This window comes from Delphinus delphis, chromosome 15 (assembly GCF_949987515.2).
Source record: "Delphinus delphis chromosome 15, mDelDel1.2, whole genome shotgun sequence".
In the NCBI taxonomy this organism is placed as follows: Eukaryota; Metazoa; Chordata; class Mammalia; order Artiodactyla; family Delphinidae; genus Delphinus; species Delphinus delphis.
The window spans coordinates 15,246,894-15,271,434 of NC_082697.1; the positions used below are offsets into that span (position 1 = coordinate 15,246,894).

The 24,541-nt window shown below is 51.5% G+C and overlaps 1 protein-coding gene across 2 annotated transcripts; it reads right to left on the minus strand.

The window, feature by feature from the left end:
• Nucleotides 1-960: 960 nt before the first annotated feature.
• Nucleotides 961-23,957, minus strand: PABPC1L (poly(A) binding protein cytoplasmic 1 like). 2 transcript variants are annotated; one of them, XM_060032704.1, is made up of 15 exons: nt 23,765-23,957; nt 21,635-21,828; nt 17,087-17,202; nt 15,258-15,397; nt 15,016-15,110; nt 11,931-12,068; nt 11,504-11,599; nt 7,066-7,332; nt 6,168-6,252; nt 5,402-5,530; nt 4,644-4,750; nt 3,720-3,813; nt 2,072-2,202; nt 1,541-1,615; nt 961-1,160 (listed from the first exon to the last, which is right to left on the minus strand). In XM_060032704.1, the coding sequence occupies exons 1-14, from the start codon at nt 23,955-23,957 to the stop codon at nt 1,562-1,564; spliced, it is 1,839 nt and encodes a 612-aa protein (XP_059888687.1). In that variant the 3' UTR covers nt 961-1,160; nt 1,541-1,561. The 2 variants fall into 2 exon arrangements, with proteins under 2 accessions (XP_059888687.1, XP_059888688.1); XM_060032705.1 differs by lacking the exons at nt 961-1,160; nt 1,541-1,615; nt 2,072-2,202; ... (2 more) ...; nt 5,402-5,530; nt 6,168-6,252 and having other exon boundaries at nt 7,169-7,274.
• Between the last annotated feature and the right edge of the window lie 584 nt (nt 23,958-24,541).

Here is a 24,541-nt window from a genome sequence, read left to right on the forward strand (position 1 = left end):
AACAGCACTGGGGAAGGCCTCTGCTGGGAGGACCGGGCCAGGGAGCGCCCTTCAGCCTCACAAGTGTGGTATGGGTGAGGCTGGGCCGCCTCCCCTGCCTGCCCGGACTGCGTCTTAGCTTAAATTGTTTTCATCTTAACGGAGAAGTTTGACTCCAGAAAGCCGGGCAGACAGGGTTTGTATTGTCCCTTTGCTCCCCCATCCCATTCGGCTCTGGGCAACATTCAGCTGTTAGCACGCTGCTTCCGCCCCCTCCAAGGGCCGAGTCTCTGAGCAACCAGACCTCCAGGCTGAAGCAGATTTTAGAGTCACGAAACTCCAGGGGCCCGGCCTGGGGACCATTTCAAAGCGAGCAGCTGCACCCCCTTTTCTTGCTGCCTCGCAAGCAGGCATGACGCTCACCCGATTTTAGGCAGGTTTAGAGATGCCATCTAGTCACAACAGACTGACTTTCTCTTCTTGAGGCCCGCAAGGCAAGCAGCTTGATTTCCTCATGAAAACACAGGAGGCAGGTAGACCAGCATAACCTGGAAATCACAACCTGGGAAGGTAACCGAAAGCCTTTCTACAAGAGTGGAGTTGTGACACAACGCCTTAGTCAGCCGGCCCAGAGCGAAGAAGCGGTCACTGCTTCCAGAGGGCCCTGCCCTGCAGGCTGCTCGGGCCAGGCACCCAGAACCCCTGTGCACACGTGGGCACCAGCAGCTTCAGTGCTGTGTGACGACCGCTTAGCCCCCCGCCGCACGGTTGGTGGGTGGCGGCTGCTCCTCTGGGGCCCTTACAGGACGTCCTGCTCAGCTCCTGGCAGCTCTGCTCTGTCTGGTGCACGGTTTACACGCCCTCTGTGTGCGTTAGCGCAGCGCGCCTTTGGGTTTCTGTTCCTGTTTCTTACAGCCAAAGCCCCAGCCCAGTCAAGGCTACCCTTTGCTCTGCCCACCGCCCTCTGCCACAAGAAGGCCTCCTGGGAGACAAGACGGGGTTTGCAGCACTTTTAATGCACAAAGCAACAGGTAAGAGGCTGGCTGGGTGACCAGCCTTCATTCCACAAAAAGCTCAAGTGCAGATACAGCCCAGTTGGGAAGTTACGGTTCACAGGGCCTTAGAGCCAAGAGCAGGAAACGCGGTTCTCTTGTCAGCCAAGGGAGTAAGGAGTCCATTTTCTGGGGATGAAAAAAATAAATGTTTCTAAAGCATGGCAGACACCCAGTCTTCAAGCAAGGACACAGACGAGCCCAAGCCAGGCGTTCCGGCAGGTTGCGTGGGGCCAGGCGGTGCCCGGGGGAAGGCCAGCCTATTCTGAGCAAGGCCGCCGGGGCGGGCGGCCGGCCGGCCCACTCGGCACTGGAGTCCACGCCAATTCCCATCACGCAGTCTGTCCTCCTTGCCTTTGATCGTCACAGCTTCCCCTGAACCCCTTGGTGCCTCCGAGATAAGCCAGCGACACCACAGCGTTCTCTGGGAGTCTGTGACTGTCCCTTCCCAGCTCTGTACAGCTTCTGGGCTCAGCTGCTTCGGCACCCTTCCCCTGACCACCACCCACCTGGTCCCGGCGCACGTGCACTCAGGTCTGCTCCGTGGCCTGGTGGTCCTGCAACACCGCCAGAGCCTCTTCGACCTGTGGGACACACGGGGGAGGGGTTGGTGCAGCTGCCCCAGCAGGGTCCTGGGAGAGCCCTGCCTCCCCGCCTTGGCCCACCGGACGCGAGAAGGCCCGCGCCCAGCCCCGCCGCCCCCTCTGACTGTGCTCGCTGGCTCCCATGGCAGAAACCCACGGCCACCTTCTACACTGCCAGACGGCTGGGGGAACCCTAACCCTTGGGCTGGGTCAGAACACAGCGCCCTGTCGCACAGTCTTGCCTGGGGAGCTGCAGGGAGGCCGCAGGGGCTGAAGTAGCCGGCCCTTCACTAAGGCCCTCTGCCACCTCCACATTCTGCAGGTGTTAGCTGATTTCAGCAAGAAGATACACTTCACCTGTCTAAGCAGCAGCCTACCAGCTCGCCTAGGAGAGGCCTTGATCCGTAACCCTCCTCTGCCCCCAGGCCTCCCCGCTCCTCGCAGGCTCCAGCCCACCTTGGCGCTGAGGGACTCTGGGGACTCCAGCAGGAGCAGCAGCTCCGAGTTGTCGATCTCCAGCAGCATGCCCGTGATCTTGCCAGCCAGCTGGGTGTGGACATTGTAGATGAGGGGGTAGAGACGCTCACCTGTACGGAAGAGCCTCTGAGGCTTATGCACACACCTGGCGGACGGCCCGGGCATCCCAGGGCGGGGGTCGTATTGTGGAACGCAGCAGAGGGGGCATCCGGGTTTTTGTCCCAGAACTGCTCCCTCCAGGTGTGTCACTGAACACTCTCGGGGGCCTCTTCCCCAAGTGAGCATAGCCAACCCCGCCTTGGAGGCTAGTGTGAAGAATCAAATTTGACGGTACATGTAAAGTACACCGCATAGGCTCTGACACAAGGTTGGTTGCTGTTTTAAAGACTACTCTTGGGGCTTCCCTGGTGGCGCAGTGGTTGAGAGTCCGCCTGCCGATGCAGGGGACGTGGGTTCGTGCCCCGGTCCGGGAAGATCCCACATGGCGTGGAGCGGCTGGGCCCGTGAGCCATGGCCCCTGGGCCTGCACTTTCGGAGCCTGTGCTCCACAACGGGAGAGGCCACAACAGTGAGAGGCCCAAGTACCGCAAAAAAAAAAAAAAAAAGACTACTCTTGTTCATTTGGCAAGAAATCACTTGAAGGATCACATTGAAATTCTAGACGGGATGCGATAATGCTGAACTTGACTTCTTGGAGGGACGGGAGCCAAGCACACAAGATAAACTTACCTTCCACCACTGGGCACTTCGAGTGACGGGGCCTAGTGTTGGTGGTCAGCCCATCTGGGCAACGTGTGGAGGGTGCAGCCGGGGCTGGAGGTGCTGGGTGCCTCCAGTGGTGGGGGAGGGCTTCTCCCACAAGGGGAGTGAAGATGTTCCCAGGGCACTGCTTACAGAGCCTTCTACCGCCATGAAGCCCATTTAGAATTTTTCTCTGGGGGTGGGTAGTAAAGTGGCAAAACCCCAAGCGAGCCGAGCAAACAATGGCGTGGTGGCATTGGGGGCCTTCCGAGAAGAGTCTGGAGGTCTAGGTGAAGGAAAGAGCCTGGGACCCACAGCAAGCTCGCTCACTCATTCAGCAGGTAGCGGCCTCCTTAAGCAGGGCCCGCCACAGAGGCCGGGGTGGAGATGGACTGCACGGGAGATCAGGGACCAGGGGGAACAATGTCTGTTTCCCAGGACACGTTTATGTTCTCCCTCCCTGCCGTGGGCACTGGGAGACCGATGAAACTCGGTGACAGCCTCTTCCCATCACGAGAGGTGTGAGGTACCACAGCACCCACCTTAGAGGCCATTTCCTGGCAGAAACCCAAGACCCTACCCTTCTGCTCCCCCTCCTGGCCCCTCATCTCCCCACGTCTGGGGTCTCTCCCAGCCTGAGTCGAAGCCACACAACAGCAGAGCTGGAAGAGATCTCGGGACCATCTGGTCTGACCAGGGTCTTAAGACAAGATGAACAGGGTCCTGGGAAGTAAAGGCCCTTTGGGCAAGTCCTCCCGGCAGGTGGGTCAGCATGAGGCTGGGGACCTCGTCCCCACGTCTGACCTCCACTCAAGGCACTTCCCACCAGGTAAGCCGGCTGGTGGCGCCCCCTTCCTGCTCCAGGGTCGAGGAACCAGCCACTCACCGATCATCTGCTTCTGCTCGTGCAGCGGCGCTGCGGCCAGCATGGATGCAGTCAGGGGCTCCTGTCCGGGGACACGCACAGCAGGCTCCTGGACCTGCACATGGTGCCGGGGACACATCCCTTAACCACATGGATGGGCAAGGCCTCAAAACACTTACCCTTGTCGGGTGAGCACAGGCCTCCAGGAAGGCTCTAGAAGAGGGGGAGCAGGGGGCAAGCTATGGACAATCGGGCGGGACAGAATCCCTAACAAGGGCACGGTGGACTAGACGACAAAGTGACGTCCTAGTGCAGACGTGTTCCGTGGTGCTAGGAACCCTATGCGTGTTGTCAAGTGAAAGCCACACGTTACTGGCCACCTGGTGCTAAAGAAAGCACTTTCTACTCAGGTAGCTTTATGGCCGCATCCCCAGCGTGATTTCTGACCCTTTCGCATCTTGGTAACTTTAAAACCATTTTGCTCTCTAAAGCCTCCTCTTGTTCATTTTGCAAGAAATAGTTTGAAGTATACCCACAGAAATTCTAGACAGGATCTGAAAATGCTGACTCGGAGAGTTTTTTAGGGGGCAGGGAGATAAATACACAGCTCTTAATTACAGAAGATATTTTCAGTTCTATTCTGCAGAGTGATCACATCCTCGCTGCTTACTAAGTAAATACTAAGGAAACCCAAGTTAATTTTGGTAATAACCCAGGCGAAGCAAATTGTGATGAACAAACAAAATGTGATCCTGATCTTTTTTCCCCTCTGTTAGTGGGTGGTGGGTGGGGATATCTCTTCTGATGGTACATGTTCATAAAGGAAACTTTACAAGCCAAGGATAGAAAGAAAACCAAGGCCCAGACAGGGCCAGCACCTTAGACAGGGTTCTGAGCCAAGCACCCCCAGAGCCCAAACTCAGTGGGCAGCTGGGCCAGCCTTACCCGGTGGGTGTTGTGTGTTGCCAAGGAACACCTGTGTGTCAGGAGAGGCCCCCTTGGTGAAGAGCATCCTGCCATGCCGGGTCCTGTGGTCTGGGTACCGATGTTGGCTGTAAGAGATAAGCAGGGATGGTAAGGCCGACAGCAACCCAAAGGCATGACACCTCAAAAGCAGCACTCACGTAGAATCCCCAGCACCGAGTAAAGGGTCAGCACACAGGCGTGCAAACACCTGCCAAATGAAGGAACGGATGCTTGCCTTAGAGCCCAAACCTGCTCCCCTGTTCACAGCTGCCGCAGTACTTAGGTTCAGATCTGGTGCTGCGCCCCTGCACGTACGATCACTTTCACCCACATAACACGACGGGAATACTGCTTTCGCCTGGCTTTATTTTTTGGCCGTGCTGCGCGGCATGTGGGATCTTAGTTCCTCGACCAGGGATCGAACTCACGCCCCTTGCAGTGGAAGCTCAGAGTCTTAACCACTGGACCGCCAGGGAAGTCCCTCACCCAGATTTTAGACAAGAGGATACCAGGTACAGTAGGTAGCATGACCACAGAGTGAGTCAGCCCCGGAACTGGGTCGGTAGGACCCTGACCCTGGAGCCCACTGCACGGCCTCAGATGCCGGCACTGCCCTCCAAGGGGGCCAGCGGCAGGGTCACCGTGGAAGCCGGTTCTGACTCCCTGCCAGCAGCAGGCCCCTACCCACCACCGCACCCGCCCTCTGTTCCATTCCTCCCAGCCCTGCCCACACTCACCCACTCCCTGGGCGTGGGGCACCAGGCGCGGCACGTGGGTGGAGATCTGCCTGGCACTGCCGATGGGGAACGAGGGGCGCCGAGACACGGCTGCTGGCTGGACAACCGAGGCCGCAGGCGGGTAGGCGGCTTGCGGCATAGAGAATATGGAGAAAGTTTAGGTGGAGGGGGACAATCAGGCGGGCACGCTGCACCCTGACAGTTCTGGGGTGAGGAAGGGGATGGGAAGGGGAACCAGAACATTCTGCAGCAGATAAGAGGAGTGAATTCACTGGCAGACCCAGAACTCCAGGGGAGGGCGTTGGAAATCTGCAATTACAAAGCCAACTTCTGTCTACCCAGGACCCCAAGAAGCACAGGTACCAGGACCACACAGCTTGGTCCCCCAGGGCAGCTTCAGGTCAGGGTGAACGTCACTCTTAGAGGAGGACCATTCATCAACAGTAGTGCCAAAGGAGTATTAGTTTCTCAGCTTTGCAGGAATTTTCACCGTCACACATCAGGAGAGCCTTTGGAGCTCACCGAAGGTACACAGCTGCGTGTGTGTCTTACGGGCTCGGCCCTGTCCTTGGTGATTTACACACATCTCACTCAGGCCCACGTTCACAAAAGGAAACCGAGGCTCAGAGAGGTGACGTGACCCACCCAAATTAACACCCTGGGAAGTGGCAGAGCCAGGCTTGACCCCCAAGCTCGTGTCCTTAACCCACCGTGTTACGCGCTGCCCCACGGGACCCATGTGGAGGGCAGGGGCTGGGTCACTCACACGAGGGTCTGGGTAGCTGGGCCGTCCACCTGGAGGCAGGCTGGACAGGTGGGCCAGAGCCATAGTATGGGGCCTGGGCTGGAGGCTGTGTGGGACAGAAAGACCTAGAGTGAGGGGGGCTGGCAGCAGGGGAGGTGAGAAACTGCATTCCCTCAGGGACACCACTATGGGAATTCCACTGTCCCCTACAGGGGACTGGTCATTATAGACCCACAAAGCTGGGGTTAAGTCTCCTGCTTCCCACGTCAGGAGGTCCATTAGCCCTGACCCCTTCAGGGCAAGATCGCAGGCTCAATCCTTGCCCCTGATGATCGGTACTGCTAGCCCAGTGACCTGGATAAAAGGGCGACAATCCCACTGTTACTTGTGCCAGCCTGAGGAACTGCTAAGGGGGAGGAATGTTCCCATCTTCGGAGCCATTCATCTTTCTACAGACATCTTTCTACTCCCTCCAGGTCACACAAGCTCCTTCCCCAAACCAGGCCCCTTAGAACATTAGCATACAGGAGAGATGTTAGCAGGCGTCCCACAAAAATGATCATCTAAGCTGGGGGAATGCTACGTACTCTGCCAGTTTGGGAAAGTCATGGTGCCTACTGGCATATCAGGATAGAAGAAGGTACATAGTAAAGAAATCCAGGCTTCTTTGGCTTAATGCAATATTTCCCCAATGTACTTGACTGCAGAGAATCTTTCAGCATAACATTCACGATTCTCTCCCGGATCGGGAAGCACTGCTTGACAGGGACAAAATTACCCCTGTTAGAGATGGGGTGACAACGGCCGCCTGCCGAGTGAGTTTCCAGCTGAAGCATGTTGGGAATCTCTGTCTGCCTGTGAAGCTCTGATCTTCCTGCCCCACCTGGCTGTCAGGGAAGGGATGCGGACAAGAGGTCACCTGGGGCGTAGCGGGCAGGAAGTAGCTGGCAGGCTGCTGGAAGGAGCCCAGGAGGGGGCTGCCCAGGGCCCGCATGGTGGAGAGGCGCTGCATGTACTGGTTGGTCAGGATGGCCTTCCGCTCCTCCTTGCGCTGGGCCAGTGCCACGTACAGTGGCTTGGTCCCCACGATGCGCCCGTTCATCTCTGTCACGGCCTTCGTCGCCTCTTCTGGAGAGGAAAAACACACAAAGCCAAACCCTTTGCTGTGGCCACCCTCTGTCATCACCTAAAAGCAAGACAAGACAAGGGCTGCTGGGGGTGGAGAAGGAAGACTCCGGGGGCCACGCTCCCCACCCCCTGGGGGGCCCAGCCCAGTACTGAGGGTACCCAGGAGAAACTGCGATTAAGGGGGGGTCCTCTCTCACCCACACATTTACTGAGGCCCACAGTATGCCAGATGCCATCATCGGATGAATGGATAAAGAAGATGTGACACGCCTTCTTACTCGACAGGTGCAGCCACCTGAGCACGGAGGCATGGCCACTCCCACTTTACAGGTGATGGAAGTGAGGCTCAGAGTGACTTGTCCAAGACCGGTCCACTTGCTAATGAGGGCTGCTCATCGTTTACTAGACCATTCCCCAGAATTAGGGAGAACAGCTGCATTTCAGAGTTAATTTTGATCTCTAAATTTTCCTTCTGAAAAGATTTTCCTAAGCGGTGATGGAAAGCCAGCTTAAATCGTTACTGTATCTGCCTTCGCCTGTGCGGCTAAAAGGAAGTGGGATGGTAGTTTGGGACAGGTTAATATCTAGGGGCAGGGTTCTTCGGCCAGGCTACAATCTTAAACCTTTCTGTAGGGGTCACTATAATGAAAAATCTGCATTTCAACTACTCCTCGGGTTTTATTAAACCATCCATACAGTTCTTTAGTTCATTTGTGAATTATGGACAAAGTAAGAAGCTCTTAAGAGTTATATTTCCTAGAGACTCCATGAAAGAGATTTGTATGGAATAGGAAAATAATTTGAATTTGTATTTTTGGTGCTTTATTGTGTTAATTTTCTTTGCGATAGAAACAAAATTCCTTACTATTATGGAGAAAAAAAAAAAAGTGACTCACCTAGGCAGTGGGTCATACATTAGCCACAACTCAAACCTAATGTATGGTGCTGGTAGACCTCCACTGCCTCGGCAAGGCACAGAGCCACGTTCTTTAGGAGTCTGGGGAAGAGGTTCTTAGCCTTTTTTAAAAAAAATTTTTTATTAAAATAACCTTTCTATTGTGGAATGACTTTAGATTTATAGAAAAGTTGCAAAAATAGTACAGAGTTGCTGTATATCTTTCACCTAGCTTGACAAATGTACCATGTTAACAGTGGGACAGAACTACAATATCGACTGATTGGTACAATACTATTATTATCTACAATGCTATTAACTGAACTGCAGATTTCATTTGGATTTCACTGGACTTTCTAACATTTTTCTCTTCAAGGATCCCATCCATATCGCATATACGATTCTTGATCTTTTTTTAGGGTTGAGACACTGGCCTGACTCCATGAGGACTTGAGCTGAGAACATTTTAAACCTGCTCTATTAGAGCCCATGCTCTAACATCAATGATTTTCAGCTGCACTTTGCTACTCATACAGGGGCCTCGACCTGAGCGTTCACAGATCCCCTCAGGGAGGTCAATGGATAGAATTCTGGGGGTCTGTGAACTCAGATGGGGGGAAAATGGCATCTTTATTTTTACATTAGCATTTCCTTCTATTTTGAATATAGGCAAAGAAAAAATACAGTAGCATTAGCTGTGCTTGTGACTTTGTCAAGAAGAATATTTTCATATCACATTAATTATTGCTGATCTCAAAATCTTTTAGGCTCATTACTACTTCACTAGATCTTATAGTTTTTTTTTTTTTACCTTTTTCAGCCATACCACGTGGCTTGTGGGATCCTACTTCCCTGACCAGTAATTGAACCCAGGCCCTCGGCAGTGAGAGCACGGAGTCCTAACCACTGGACTGCCAGGGAATTCCCCTAGATCTTATAGTTTGCTGCCTTAATAAAGCAGAACATATTTTAACAAATATATTTCAATCCAATTGTTTTTTGTAATCTTATGAGTTTTCTTTTATGCATTTAAACATATCCTCCATAGGATAAGGGGTCCATAGGCTTTATGAGACAGCCAAATTTTCTTGGCACAAAAATACTGTCTTAGCAAATTAATAAGAACTTCTGTTAGGTAGTTTTAAAGAAGATAAAATTAGTACAACTAATACTTATGCAAGGACTTCCCTGGTGGTCCAGTGGTAAAGAATCCACCTTACAATGCAGGGGACACAGGTTCAAGCCCTATCAGGGAACTAAGATGCCACATGCCTCAGAGCAACTAAGCCCACATGCCACAACTACTGAGCCCACGCGCCTCAACTAGAGAGCCCGCGCCTCAACAAGAGAGCCCATGTGCCACAACCTACAGAGTCCACGCACCCTGGAGCCCACACACCACAACTAGAGAGAGAAAAAGCCGCATGCCGCAACTAGAAAGAAGCCTGCATGCCTCAGTGAAGATCTCCCGTGCCGCAACTAAGACCCAATGCAGCCTAAATAAATAGAAAATAAATAAAATAATAAAAAATACTCATGCAGAGCTTACTATGAACTTAATCTCTACAAAGTGCTTATAACACTATTATCTCATTTTCAATCACTATTTTATAAAATAGAAAATATATTAAATTTTATAAGTACATATAAACTTATGTAAAATTCCCATTTTATAACAAGATGGTCCACCCCACTGCACGTCAACTCTTAAGCAATCCAGATTTTGTACAATTCCCTTCATTCAAGGGGTCCTCAAGGAGGTCAGCGAATCTCCTGAAATTATATGCAAGGTATGTGAACAACTAGATCATTATTTCACTACTTATCGTGGGCAGGTGCTCCACTTGCAGGCCTTTTAGTTCTCAGGACACCTCTAGAAGTAGATCATGTTGCTCCCATTTTACAGATGGGTAAAAAGGGTCCAAATGGCAATGTCACTTCCTTCAGGCTCTACAGGTAGTTAATGGTAGGACTGGGATTTAGACCTACTCCTGATTAACTTTAAAATCCCAGCTTCCAACCATAATACTACACCAAGTATGCATTTGCCAGGAAAGAGGGCCCAGAGCTTTTTATAAATCAGATTTATCAATTTACTGATTGATAAATTTAATCAGATTTCCTGATGCTTAATTCACATGTCCCACAGCTCTCTGTCACTTTTTTGGGGAAAACGTCCTTAACTCAAAAATTATTAGAACCTCCTCCCCAAATACCAGGCTCCCTGAAGGACATTTTAAATTGAATTCAACAGGCAAAAGAACTTCTAGACCACGTCCTAAGAGCCCAACCATCACACCACACGTGCAGGTCCTCAGCCCCGTCACCCACACTGACCTCTTTGGAAAGTCCTTCATTCCCACCCGCAGCTCCCTACCTCCTCACAGTCAAGTCAAACGCTGCTGCCACTGCCACTTCTTATAGGAAGCCCTCCTTCCTGTTCTGCTGAGCTCCCGCAGCTCTGCCTCCTCCACTTACCCCAACCCCACCCCACCCTACAGTAGATTTGAGTTAGTGATGCATCCGACTTCCCCACTAGACTATAAGTTACTCAAGGGCAAGGACTACGTCTGACTTATTCCTGTGTGCTTCCCACAGGGCCTGGCAAAACAGCAGGTGCTCAAGTATGGAACGAACGAACACTAGGTCTTCTTAAAATTACGTGGGGAGCTTTTAAAATTAAGATGCCCAGAGCTCTACATTCAGTTTCTCTGACTCGGGTGTCTATTTAAGAGCTCTCCACGGTATTTTAATGAGAAGCCAGGGTTCAGAACCATCCGGGGAGCCCACCGCCCACCCTCATCTTATAGGTGAGGCTCGGAAGACATCTGCTCAAGGTCACAGAGCCAACACCACATCTCTGGTGCTAGGAGGGCACACGGTAGCTGTTCAATACGTGGGGAAGAATGAGTGAAGAATGATGCAGCCCAAGCCTCTCATTTTCCAAATGGGGAAACTGAGGCCCGGAAAGGGGTTATGTCGCCAGCCAAGGCCAGACAACAGAAGTCAATGGAAATTCTGAGACACAAATTTCTGTACTCTGGCATACAGTAGGCACTCAATAAATGCTTGTTGAATGAACCTCGGTTACAGCGAGCCCCAGCAAGTCCAGCTGTGTGACTGGGACTGTATTTCTACCCTCTTCCCCTCCAGCCCAGACAAGGCTGCAGATGGACGACAAACTCCAGTGGGGTCAGACCCAGCTCCCAAACTCCAGAAGGAGCAGCGCAGCACCAAATCCCTGGAAGTCCCGGGGCGGGGATGGGGGTGTGCGTGGGCAGTGAGGATGGGAGGGGAAGGCTACCGATCCCCTGTGGGTGCCCCCGGCCCTCACCTTGGCACTGGTGATCACTCCATAGGGAGAGAACTCTTTCCTCAGTTTCTCATCATCGATGGAGTCATCCAAGTTCTTCACATACAGGTTCACGCCCTAGAAGGAAAGGATACCTGCTAGATGTGCCCCTTCCCCTCCAAGCCCCAGAATGACTTGGGGTGGGGGGGAGGGGCTTACATGGGCCAAGGGGGCACTGGAAGCCCCGCCCACCAAGCCTCCAGTTCTCAGTCTCATGCAGCACCCCTGCACCTCACCCATCACTCAGCGAGTCCATCACCTGGAAGGTGCAGCCCCTCGCCACTCCCCGCATCTCTAAAGCCAAGTTCCCAGAAGCGGGATTGCTGGAGGAGGGAGTCGCGTTCAGGGTTGCCCACACACAGACACTTTCACATCGAAGCAGCTGCCCCACAGGAAGACTGTCCCTCACCTGGTAACGGGTCAGCCGGTCCTGCTTCATCTGCTCGAACCTGCGTTTCAGCTCATTCTGCCGCTCCACCCGCTTCTGGGCCCGGCCTACGTAGAGCAGCCGTCCACTCACCTCCCTCCCGTTCATGTCCATCACAGCCTGTGCAGAGAAGAGGCAGCCAGAGGGCTTGGTAACCACCCCCATGAGGCCTTGGCCTTAGCCCTGTCCTCCAGTCCCATCTTCTGGGCCCAGACAGGGCCACCTGCAAGCCAGGCTGGCCTTGTTAGCTGAGAATAATTAGTACCAGAATCCAGGCCATTTAAAGTGAATCCGTTTTTTAAAAACATGGGACAGAATTTCAGAGTAAACTATAGAATTTTTAAAAATTGATTTGGGCTCTACTTGAAAAAGTGAAATTGAAATTTGCAAAGTTTCCCATGATTTAACATTTAGGTTCTAACTGTAACTACACACTGACGATGAGAACAAAGCAACAAGCATAATTCTTTCCAAAGGGCGTGATGGCGTAATCAAGATCCTTCATGTTGGGTTTCACAGCACAGAGAACCGTTTTTTGCTATGAGGACTTTAGAAACATTTGCTTCTTAACCCTTGATTTTTCTTTTCTTCAGTTAACTGGCCTAAGCCTGCCACACCCCAAACCGTCAGTGGCTTTGATTGCATGAATTCCTACATCTTCTGCAAGACATGCAATGTCTTAATCCATAAGGACCTACTGTATAGCACATAGAACTTGACTCAACACACTGTAATCACCGGAAAAGAATGTATAAGACTGGTAAGAATCTGAAAAAGAATATGTAGATATAGATGTCTCTGTGTAAGTGAATCAAGTTGCTATACACCAGCAAGAAACATAACACTGTAAATCAGCTATACTCCACTATAAAAATAAAGATAAATTATAAAAGAAAAAAGGGAGGGAGAGAGAAATTTTTACTAAATTTGTTCAGGGGTGGTGACCCAACCTGGTGTCACATAAAAAAAAAAAAAAACAGACATGCAATGTCTCTCTGCAATCCACTAATAATGAACTGAATCGGCATTGACTTATCTGCAAAAATGAGACCCACGTGAGTACTGACTCAAAGGTTTGGATTAGACATTGGTGTTAGGGAGGAGAAATATTTGAAAGGGAACTGACTTTTTAAGTGGTCAGTTCATGAGTAAATATTTTCACATAATGACTTGCTTCCCTACCTAGGCATGCAAACATATGTAAATATATGTAAAAACACTCTGGGGGCCCAAGAACTGCCTGATCCGTAGCAGTCTTAAAGGTCATTGGCAGGGAACTTCCCTGGTGGTCCAGTGGTAAAGAATCCCCCCTACAATGCAGGGAACGTGGGCTAGATCCCTGGTCAGGGAATTAAGACACCACATGCCCGTGGGGCAACTAAGCCCGTGCGCCACAACTACTGAGCCTGCACGCCTCAACTAGAGCCCGCGTGCCACAAACTACAGAGCCCACACACTCTAGACCCCGTGCACCACAACAAAGGGCCTACGTGCTGCAACGAAAGATCCCACATGCCTCAACGAAGATCCTGTGTGCCACAACTAAGACCCGACACAGCATAAAATAAATAAATAAATAAAAAATAAATCGTAAAAAAAAATGCAAAAAACAGGTCATTACCAAAGTCTCCAAGACCTTGGAGTCTACGGTTTCCCCTGCCAGCTTCACTGCTCTACTCCAACTTGTCATTTTATAGTTGGGGCAACCAAAGTCTACAGAGAGGGTGGGACATGTCCAAGGAGACACAAGAAGTTACCTTTCAAAGGTGTCCTTTACTTAAGAACAAAACTTCAGGGCCAGAAAGAGTTGGTTCTAATCCCAGTGCTCTCTCCTCCTAGCTACAACTTGGCGGAACCTGATAACCACAGTAGAGCCCACACTGGTGGGAGGAGACAGGACAGTGTCTGCAAAATCAGGTAGCACCTTGCCTGTGGTAAGTGCTCAGTGAGAAGTGGCTGCTATCGAGGTGGCCCCAGGATCCAGGTCTCCATCCAGAATCCACTAGGAGCTGAGCTCTCCCATGACCAGTGATCTTAATGGGGCAGGAGCTACGGAAAGAGCTTCATGGTGGGAGGCAAGATCGGACATTATCCCTGCTTTGTTACTCACGCGGTGACCTTGTACCATTCCCTTGCTCAGTAGATATGTATCTGGTACCTACCAGCAGTGAAATGCTAGAGATTTAATGGTGACATGAGACCCAGCCCCTGCCCTCAGTTCTATCCGTGGAGATCTGAGCTAATGATGGAGACAGACAGGAGGGGCACCTTGTCAGAAGCACTGAGGACAGGAAGAGGTGGCTTCCTGAAGGAGGGAAAAGTATAAGCTGAGACCCATCAATTATCTACAGCTATGCTGTCCAACATGGCAACCACTTGTTGCACGCAGCTACTGAATACTTGAAAAATGGCTAGTCTGAACTGACATGGACTAGAGGTACCAGATTTCAAAGACGTAGTACAAAAAAGGGACTGTAAAAATCTCAATTTTTATCAATGTAAATATTACATCACAATCAATTATATCAACATTATATCACATTGAAGTGATGATTTGAATAAGTTAAATAAAATATATTATTAAAGTTGCAGGGTTTTTTTTAACCCTTTTTAATGTGGCTACTGCACAATTTTGAACGGCACATGTGGCTCATGTTACATTTCTATTGGACAGCATTGGTCTAAAGAGTAGCGGAGGGGAAGTGTTTTGAGAAAACAATATGTTCAAAGTCTTGGAAGCAAGAAATAACACGGCACTTCCCCTCCCTGGCCTCAATCCCACGATCAATTCAACAAGAGGGTAATGGCTGTCTCAAAGGCCCCTAGTAGCTCCCAGGCTGCAAGATTCTATGAAAAGCCAGCCAGCCTCAGGCTATGGAAGCAACCGGAGGAGGCTGAAGGCCTCTGCCTTCACCCCAGGCAGGAAGGGCCCTGGCTTGTGTGGACCCATGCTGGGGAGGGACTATTTCCTCCACAGGCAGCTGGAGCCCTCTGCTCCTGATCTCCCTTCTTCCTAGTCCTGGCTCCGCACCTCCTCCAAGAAACAGGGCCATAGGGAGGTTCCTACCTTCTGGGCTTCCTCATGCGTCTCAAAGTTGACAAAGCCAAAGCCGCGGGAGTGGCCGCCGTCATCCCTCATCACCTTGACACTCAGTATCTTCCCTAGGAAGGGCAACCTGTCTCAAAGGGGAGTCGGGCAAGCCCTGAGATGTCCCCTCCCTTCTCCCAAGTCTTCAGGAAGCCCCAGGGGGCACCCAAGCTGGGAGTAGAAGAGAAGTGATCCCCAACTCCCTTGGGGAACACGCCCACCAAACTGGGAGAAGAGGTCCTGCAGGCACTGCTCATTCACGTCCACGTGGAGGTTCTTCACGTAGATATTGGTGAACTCCATGGCCCGAGCTCCCAGCTCTGCATCCCGCTCCCGTCGGGGCTTGAAGTGGCCAACGAAGCTGTGGACACGCCAACAGGGTAGGCAGCTGCCTATGGCTGCCGTCGGCCACCCCCACCCCTGCCCCGGCCCACCCAGTAAGCCTGGGTCGCTTGAGTCAATTGCCGCTGGCCTCCAGGATCTCTGTACCCCTCATCAAGGGACTGGGCAGGGCAATGCTCCTTAGATGGCATACATCCAAGGACTGACCACTTCCAACATCCAAGCTTCTATGTTCCAGTGTAAGGTTAAGATGACTTCATTCTTGGGGTAAATGCACAGGATCTCCTACTGCAAATGAGGCAGCTGAGTGCTCAGGAGATAAGAGCACAAATCTGGGAGTCACACAGACAAGGGCTTGAATCCTCGCTCTGCAGTTACCAAGCTGTGTGACCCTGGGCAAGTTACTTAACCTCTCTGAGCCTCAGTGTTCATTCCTGTAAAACTGGGGATCAAACTCACATCACAGGGATTTGCTTATTCATTTAACATATACTGGGTGCAGTGGCTGTGAGAGAACCAGATGTGGTTTATGCCAGTATTGCTGGGGTGGGGGAGGGGGGCACTGAAATCATTTAAATACATTATGAATTTTAAAAATTGTAATTTCCAAGTCCACATAAACACATCTAGGAAATCATCCTAGATTAAGAAAAACAAAGCAAGCATAAGAAAATTTGATGGTACCTATAAAACAGCGGTCCCCAACTTTTTTGGCACCAGGGACCGGTTTTGTGGAAGACAATTTTTCCACGGACAGGGGTGGGGATGATTTGGGCGGTAATGCGAGCAATGGGGGGATGGTTCAGGCGGTAATGCTATCGATGGGGAGCGGCAGATGAAGCTTCCCTCACTCACCCACCACTCACCTCCTGCTGTGCAGCCTGGTTCCTAACAGGCCGCAGACCACTACCGGTCTGCGGCCCGGGGGTTGGGGACCCCTGATATAAGACATTTAGCACAAACGAGTGATAGCTGACACCAAAAATTGAAGGAAACTGAGTGACAAAGGAAAACAGGCAAACTGAAAGCTGACAAAGATAGAAACACACTTCTAGAGAACTGGGAAAAGCCCGTCAAAGTTCTGGTTCACTGACAGGAGGCTACCCTGAGAAACTCTGGACAAAATGACTCTGGGTGCATCTCCCACCCCAAGGCTTCCTCCACTGCTCAGTCTCGGGCATGGGGCTGGGCCATCTGACGGGCAGAACCAGAACTGGGGGAGGCAACAGCCAGAGCAGATTCTCTCCAGCATCTGCACCTCAACTTTCCCATCTGTGAAGTGGGGATGATGCCAAACTTAAAGGCATGAAAATGGCAGGCTAAGCATATGCCAACCTTCCTTCCTGTCCCCAGATCTCAGGAAACAAAAGGTTTAATAAAATTCACAGCCATGCTGAGAAGGTTGGAAAACAGACAAAAATCACTCTGTCCACTGATGATGTGGCCATTAGCTGTTCCTGCTAGAATTTCTAAAGCATCGCCCCACTTGCTACTCAGAGCTCCTCTAACGCATACCAGCAGCCCCATGTTGTACTTGAGGAAAGGGAGTCCCTGGGAGATGGAGCAACACGTCCGAGGTCATACCGCCAGGAAGAGTACCAGCAGCTGCTCAGTGCCAGGCGCCCATTAGACGGTGGGCGGGTCCTAAGTTGGTGGTACCATGATTCTGCTCCTTTAGCCGTGGCGCCACCCACATCCCACCACTCACACTTTGCGGTCATTCAGCAGCATCCCGTTCATGGTGCTGATGGCGTTCTGTGCAGCCTCGTGGGTCTCAAAATGCACAAAGCCAAAGCCTCGGGAGCCATGATCATCACACACCACCTGGGCCACAGGGAAACAGGACATGAAGAGCATCCAACAGAGAACAAGAATGGCAACGGCAATAACGACTAATATCTGAGTGCTTGCTCTGTGCCTGCGAAGACAATCCTATCTCGCACAACAGCCCTATTTTAGAGATGGGAAACGAAAGCTCAAAGGGGTCAATCTACTTGCTTAAGATCACACAGTAAGGAGGGATAGAGTCCTCAAACTGAACGCAGATCTCATCTATACCACAGACCAGCTTTTAACGATCTTCCTAAAGCAATGGATAAAAGGATTAGATTCCAGCCACCTTCCCCCCTTTCTGCATCTTTGTTTCTAACTGCAAGTTAGAAACAACCCGAGATCCATCCAGAGGAGACTGGTTCAGTAAATTACAGTATATTCATCTTGGTCTGCTGTATGCGCATAGCTGAAGAGAATGTGGTAGATTTCACGGCTGGCAGGGTTACCTGTGAGGTATACTGTTAAGTGGGGGGAAAAAATCAAGCCCATTTGGGTTAAAGTGGGCATCTATGCTTTTGAGAAACCGTTTGGCATTTTTTGGTAACATTCAATTGTGTTTCCGCTAACACAAGAAATACATATTTAGGGGAAACTTTTGGAAAGTGAGAGCGAGAGAGACAAAGAAATAGAGAGAGATTGAGAAAGTGAGGAAGAGAGGGGAAAGAAAGAAGGAAGGAAAGCAGGAAGAGAGAAAGTGTGGGATGGTTATTATTATTTTTCATTTATATACCATTTTTAAAAGGTTACTTTCCATTTACAGTGATTACAAAATATTGGCTCGATTCCCTGTGTTGTGCAATACATCCTGGAGCCTATCTTTTTTTTTTTTTTTTTGCGGTACGCAGGTTTCTCACTGTTGTGGCCTCTCCCGCTGCAGAGCACAGGCTCCAGACGCACAGGCTCAGCGGCCACGGCTCCCGGGCCTAGCCACTCCATGGCATGTGGGATCTTCCCGGACCGGGGCACGAACCCGTGTCCCCTGCATCGGCAGGCGGACTCTCAACCACTGCGCCACCAGAGAAGCCCTGGAGCCTATCTTAAACCCAATAGTTTGTACCTCCCACTCCCCGTCCCCTATATTGCCCCTCGTCCCCCTGTTCTCTGTATCTGTCCTCTGTATTCGTGAGTCTGCTTCTTTTTTTATTATATTCACTCGTCTGCTGTAATTTTTAGATTCCACATATAAGTGATATCATATAGTGTTTGTCTTTCTCTGTCTGACTTATTTCACTTAGCATAATGCCCTCCAAGTCCATCCACGTTGCTGCAAATGGCAAAATTTCATTCTTTTTATGGCTGAGTAGTATTCCACTGTATATATAAACCACATTGTCTTCATCTATTCACCCATTGATGGACACTTAGGTTGCTTCCATATCTTGGCAGGGAAATTTTTAAAACAGACACACACAAAACTGTTAATAATTATTTCCGGGAACTAGAGTTGAAAGCGACGAAAGCTTTTTTACTTTATTCCTTTCCAGGTTGTTTAAACTTTACCAATTAATCTATTATTTCAACAGCAAACTTGTTTCGAATTTTGAAAAGACCCACAAACATACTACCCCCATTCTGTAGGGCTCCCGACTCAAGTTAGGACAGACCTCGCGAATGGGAAAGATCTTCAGTTCACAGAGTTCCTGTCCCTCTGGCTGAACTTGCACTAAGACCCCTAATGACCATCTCATGGGGTCCACGGCTCCACTCATCCCTGCAGCCACCGCCCCGGCTCAACTAAGTGACATTTTCTGCCTCGACCACCACCCCAGCCTCCCAACCCAGCTTCTGGGCCGACCGCTGGGACGCTTTTTCCAAAATGTAACTGTGATCATGTGCCTCTGGGAAATAATCTCCAGTAGCTCCTACAATCCACAGAACTATACCAACGTGGCATTTGAGGCTCTCCAGTTGGCCCTTCACGAGTCCTGCTTCCAAGTCCACACCCAACACGCACCCCTCCAGCCCCAAGCAGGGTCCCTCTGCTTTCAACTCAAGCCCAGGCCTGTCATTCAGATTTAATCACATTGACTGGGTTCCACTCTGTGCCAAGCACCTGCTAAGGGCATCACATACTGTTATATTTGTCATCAGAACCCTTCCAGGCAGTTCTTAACCTCTGAGCCCCAGCTGCCCGACTGGGGAAAATGGGAATAAATGACTTGTCCGAGGTCGGCCAGCCAGCAGAAATAACTATTTGATTCCTGTAGATGACTAATGAGATGCTCGCTACTCTTTCGAGGGCTATCTATATTGTGAAGATTATGTGAGTTAATATACATTCACAGCCACCCTAAGAGGTAGGTTCTACCACTGCCCCCTTTTATAGAGGAAACTGAGGCATGGAGAGGTTAAACAACCAGCCCAAGGCCACACTGCCAGGAAGTGGAAGAGGCAGGATTTGAACCCAGGACACTTGGCCCCAAAGTCCAAGGTCTGGCTGACTATGTCATGCTGACTCTCTGCTCGGTAGGCTGGGCTGACCTCTGAACTTGAGTGGCGTGACCCCAAGCCTAGTGGAGTTCCACAGTGCCTCAGAAACCTTTCCTCAGCCCCAGGGCACTCTCCTTTCTGGGTCTTTGACTCCCCGGATCCCCATGCATTCCCCTCAGAGCCCAATGTTCAGCTGTTCCTAAAAGTCTCACCATCTCCAACCAGCCTGAGAGCACTTGGTAGCATGCAAGGAATAGTTCCAACACAGAGGGAGGCATCACTCCCAACCTCTCGCCCTACCCCTGCCATCTCCCCAGAAGGGTGGACACGCCAGAGGCTATAGGGTAAGCGACCAGCCATCCTCATAAAACCTAAAAGCAAACACCAGGGGAACGGACCACACTGAACGCCTTGTACCTAACCAGGCCCATAACAGGGCTTCATTAGGCCTGCAAAGACTTGCCCGAGTCTCACAGAACTTTCTGTCCAATCCTCAGTGGCCCAGAGGAAGCCTCAAGGCCTGGATAATGGGAACAGACATACTCTTCCCTGTTAAGTTAGCTTCAGCTAAGCCAGCAAACCCATTGGTTCAGATCCTGCCTTGGCCACTGACCTCCCACCCCTATAATATATAACTGTGAACAAGTAACCCCAACTCTGAGCCTCTCCGCCCTCCAGGGTGACTCCGGGATCCTCCTGTTTGCATCTTAAGAGGCCATTTTGGGAAATTCTGTGAGGTTGTGTATGCAGAAAATCTAGCACCTAGAAAGTTCTGGATAAATCTGCTGTTATCACTGTAAGAACCTAGCACACAATTAAGACTCTCTCTCTTTTCCATTGATCCTCAGAGACAGGAAACAGCCCTTTCTGTCTATCATGGCATGCCCTTCGCAGCTGCTGCACCTCCTCCAGTCTGTTTGCCCCTCTGAGTCACAGGGATATCCCCTCACTCACAGGGAGGTGGTGAGGCCTCACTTGAGAACTGCAGGACTGTGCCTGGCACATAGTAGGAGTCAAGGAAGAGTTCTAACACAGAGGATGCCATCACTCCCCATCCCCCCTGCTGCCTCCCCAGAAGGCTGGACATGCCAAAGGCTGCAGGGTAACTGACCAGCCACCCTTATAAAATCTAGCGGGCAAAACACCCAGGGTTAAGCCCTGTCAGGACAGACGGATCTGCTGCATGGCCCCTGACCCTCAACTACAAAGTCAGAGAAATGATCACAGCCCTTCCCAAATGATGATACAGCCATTAGCTCAACAAATATTTATTGAGCACCTACTATGTTTTCACATCTCAGGTACTTGGATACAGTGGTGAATAAGAACAAGATCCCTACTCCTAGGAAACTTCCATTCTATTATAAGAGAAATGTTACAGACAAGGTCTGGTCCATTGCCATCATGGCCTTCCTGTATCTACTTGCTTTGTCCTATAATTTCTACTGCCCTCTCATTCTGAATTCGGGCTGTCCTCATGACTTACTTTGGTCAGTAGAACGCAACAAAATGACAGTGCGCTAGTTCTGAACCTAGGTCTCAAGAGGCCAGGCGAGCTTCCACTCTGTCTCCTGGGACCCTGCTACTGCCATGAGAACAGCCTGGGCTAGCCTGCTGGAGGATGAAAGCCCACAGGGAGGAAAGCCGAGACGGTCCAGCTGACAACCACCCACTCCCTAGAAGCAGAGCCATCCAGCTCTCAGTGGGCAAACAAAGGAACCCAGCCAAGAGCAGAAGAACTGCTCGGCTGAACTCAGCCCCAACCGCCAATGGCTGAATTACGCGCGGAATAAATCACAGTTGTTGACAGCCACGAAGTTAGGAGGTGGTTACACAGCAAGAGCCAGCTGATACGTAGGTGACCGCTACAGCTGAGAACAACTACCATTCAGGTGCTTGCTGAACCTGGCTCTTCACCGATGAGGTGCTGCTTGGTATCCCTCTACCACCACACAGGTGTCTAACACAGACCCCCCCCAAGAGGCACACCCACCTTGCAAGAGAGGATGTTCCCAAAGGTGGAGAAGGTGTCGTACAAGGCCTTGTTGTCAATGGAGTCTTCCAGGTTCTTGATGAAGATGTTGCCGACACCCGACTTGCGAAGTCCTGGGTCTCGTTGGGACCACATGATGCGGATGGGCTGGCCTTTGATCACCTCAAAGTTCATTGTGTCCAGTGCCCGCTCCGCTGGACAAGAGGAGAGAAAGGAGCTAGTGAAGGGGATTTTCTTTCCCTGAGCCCCAAGGAGCGTAGTTGGGAACTGAGCCAAAAAAGAAAAAAAGAAAAGAGCCACTGTCTGGGTCTCACTTGGGATAAGAGCTTGAAGCCTCAGGAGGGATAAACAGAAAGAATTCATGTGTGTGGTGCTCCTCCCACCTTCCAGGTAGGATCTCCTTCAGCTCTTCACCATAATGACGTGAGCAGGAATTCCTATCCCCATTTTACAGAAGGGCAAACTGAGGCTCAGAAAGGGGAAAGATCAGGAGGGTCCCTATGACAAGGGTGGCAGCAGTTTGAGGAAACTGAAGCTCAGAGGTGCTGAGCAGCAGAGTTGAGATTTGATCCCAAGAAGTATGGCTTTCGGGGCAGTGAACATCACCTCTCTGAGCCCACTTCTACACCTGTAAAGAGGGGATGATGACAATATTACCCACCTTTCTACATCTAACAAAGGGAGAGAATACCACCTGCCTCCAGGTTGTCAGACAGACTGAAAATTAAATAAGGTGTGCAAGGCGCCTTGTACTTTGTGCCTGGCACAAAATAGGTGTCTGGTAAACAGTAGTATGTCTAAAAACAACAGCCTATGCCCATCCTTCTGTCAGGTGGTATGCTGTCCCCTGCTTCAGGGACACCTCTGGTTTCAGAGGGTTTGGAGGGGAACTGTGGAATACTCAGTGGGCAAGTTTCAAGAAGTCTGGGTTTTCCACCTAGTCCTGCCATAAACATCCAGGAGTAAAATCCTTCTGCTGTCTGGAGCTCAGTTTCTCCATCTATGAAGTCTGGCAAAAAGGTCAGGTTGCACAGGGCTTGGAGGAAGATGGCAAGAGGCAGTGGGTGGGTAAAACAGAGCAGAGGGGAATCCAGCTCTACCACCTGCTGGGAAACCAGCAGAACCATCACAGCAAACTCCCAGATCAGGGAACCTCCCCATCCTCCCAGGAGACTCAGAGTAAAGGCACCCGCTTTTGGACTTGGCTGGGGCAGGTTTTTTTGGTTATACTTCTGGAGTCTTACACCTGAACGCTATAGTTATTATGATTTTTCTTGGGTTAGCACTTACCGAGGGCTTACAATGTACCACGTGATACAGGTGCTACTTCATAGAAAAAGCCCTCCATTCCTTCCACGCTACTGGGTAATAAGGCTTAGCCCCACTTTACAGATGAAGAGATGCCAAGCCTGAAATCTTGCTCAAGCTCGCACCCTAGTGGCAGAGCTCCAACAAAACCCTGCGCTCTAATCTCTCTCCTCTCCACTCAACACCTAGCTGACAAGCTCTGATCTAAACCTATCAGCTCCGAGAAACGGGTCGTGGAGCCTGGAGCGCAGGCAGCTTTTCTCGGTTCCCGAAGGTGGAGGCGCCTGGTGCAGACCTCGGGTCCGGCTGCCGGGAAAGGCCACAGCCCGAGGCTGAGCTCTCCCGGCTGCCCCGCTCATCACCCGTGTCTTCTCGGGCATCTTCCTCACCGGGTGCTTTCAATTGCTCATCCTCCCAATCACTCTACAAAGCAGGTACCTCCCCCCTTTTGCAGACAGGCAACTGAAGCTCAGAATGATTCATTTGCTCAAAACCGCACAGCTGCCGGCTTTCTAATCCCAGGTCTGGCTGACCCCAAAGCCCTTGGCTGTTTTCACTGTCTTAACAGCTCTTCCGGAAAACGGAGCACCAGTAAAACACAGTAGGAGCACACTAACTGCTAGTTCCTGTCCCCGGGGCCTTTCGGAGCCCCTTCCAAGGCCTTGTATCTCTGGACCTCAGTTTCCCTGGCTGCAAAATGGAAGATTTTGCAGGATTAGCCAGAGATGAAAGCGCGCGCGGGTGGCTGGGATGCTGTCTGCCTGTCTGCCTGTCTGCCTGTCTGTAGGTGGGTCGGTCCGCCCCCCTCCCCCAGGGGCTCACCGTCGGCCGGCTGCTGGAAGTTGATGTAGGCGTAGCCCAGCGAGCGGCGGGTGGCCACGTCGCGGCACACACGGATGGACAGGATGGGGCCAGCGGGCGAGAACTTCTCGTAGAGCATGGCCTCAGTCACGTCGGGGTGCAGGTCGCCCGCGTAGAGCGAGGCGAGCGGGTAACCCGGGCCGCTGGAGTTCATGGTGGGCGCGCGGCCCCGCGCTCGGCGCCCACGTGCGCTCACCCCGGCAGCGGGGGCGCGCGGGGCGGCCGGATTCTTCCCACCCCCTTCTGCCCCTGGCCTTTACCTCCCCCGCCGCCCCGCGCGCCAATCGCGGGCGCGCTCGGACCCCGCCCCGCACCTGGGACCCCTCAGCCTTCTGGAAGCCCCAGGTGGGGGGCATCTCTGCCCCCGCGATGGGAGGCGGGGAGAGCCCTCACCTGGCCCCGGGTAGGGCTGCGGGTACGTGGGGGGAGCTCCGAGCCGGCGCCAGCGGCGCGGAGAGGGCGGGGATACCACGGTAGGAGACCTGGGTTCTAATCCCCATTAGTCATTGTTCTCCTGCGCCCGTTTCCCTTCTCCGTGGAGTTAGGATTCCCTTTACACAAGGATTAAAGGCGAGCGTGGGCTCTCTGCACGTTTCACACGCAAACGGGAAAATTGCGAGCAGGATGCCCTGTTTCAAAACTTGCGTACCTACCCCCCTGAGAGGAGGCTTTCTCTCAAGACAGTCCGGATCTAGTCCCAGCCTTCTCGAACCGGCTTGGTGGTTTGGGGCCGAAGGC

Bases quoted from the DNA above. Each gene is read 5' to 3' on its own strand.
- PABPC1L (XM_060032704.1), bottom strand. From the start codon at position 23,957: ATGAACTCCAGCGGCCCGGGTTACCCGCTCGCCTCGCTCTACGCGGGC. The intron at 15,111-15,257 runs GTGGGCGTGTTC...TGCCCTTCCTAG, and splicing joins GGACCTCTTCTCCCAGTTTG to GGAAGATACTGAGTGTCAAG. The intron at 12,069-15,015 runs GTAGGAACCTCC...TTCTCTGCACAG, and splicing joins CGCATGAGGAAGCCCAGAAG to GCTGTGATGGACATGAACGG.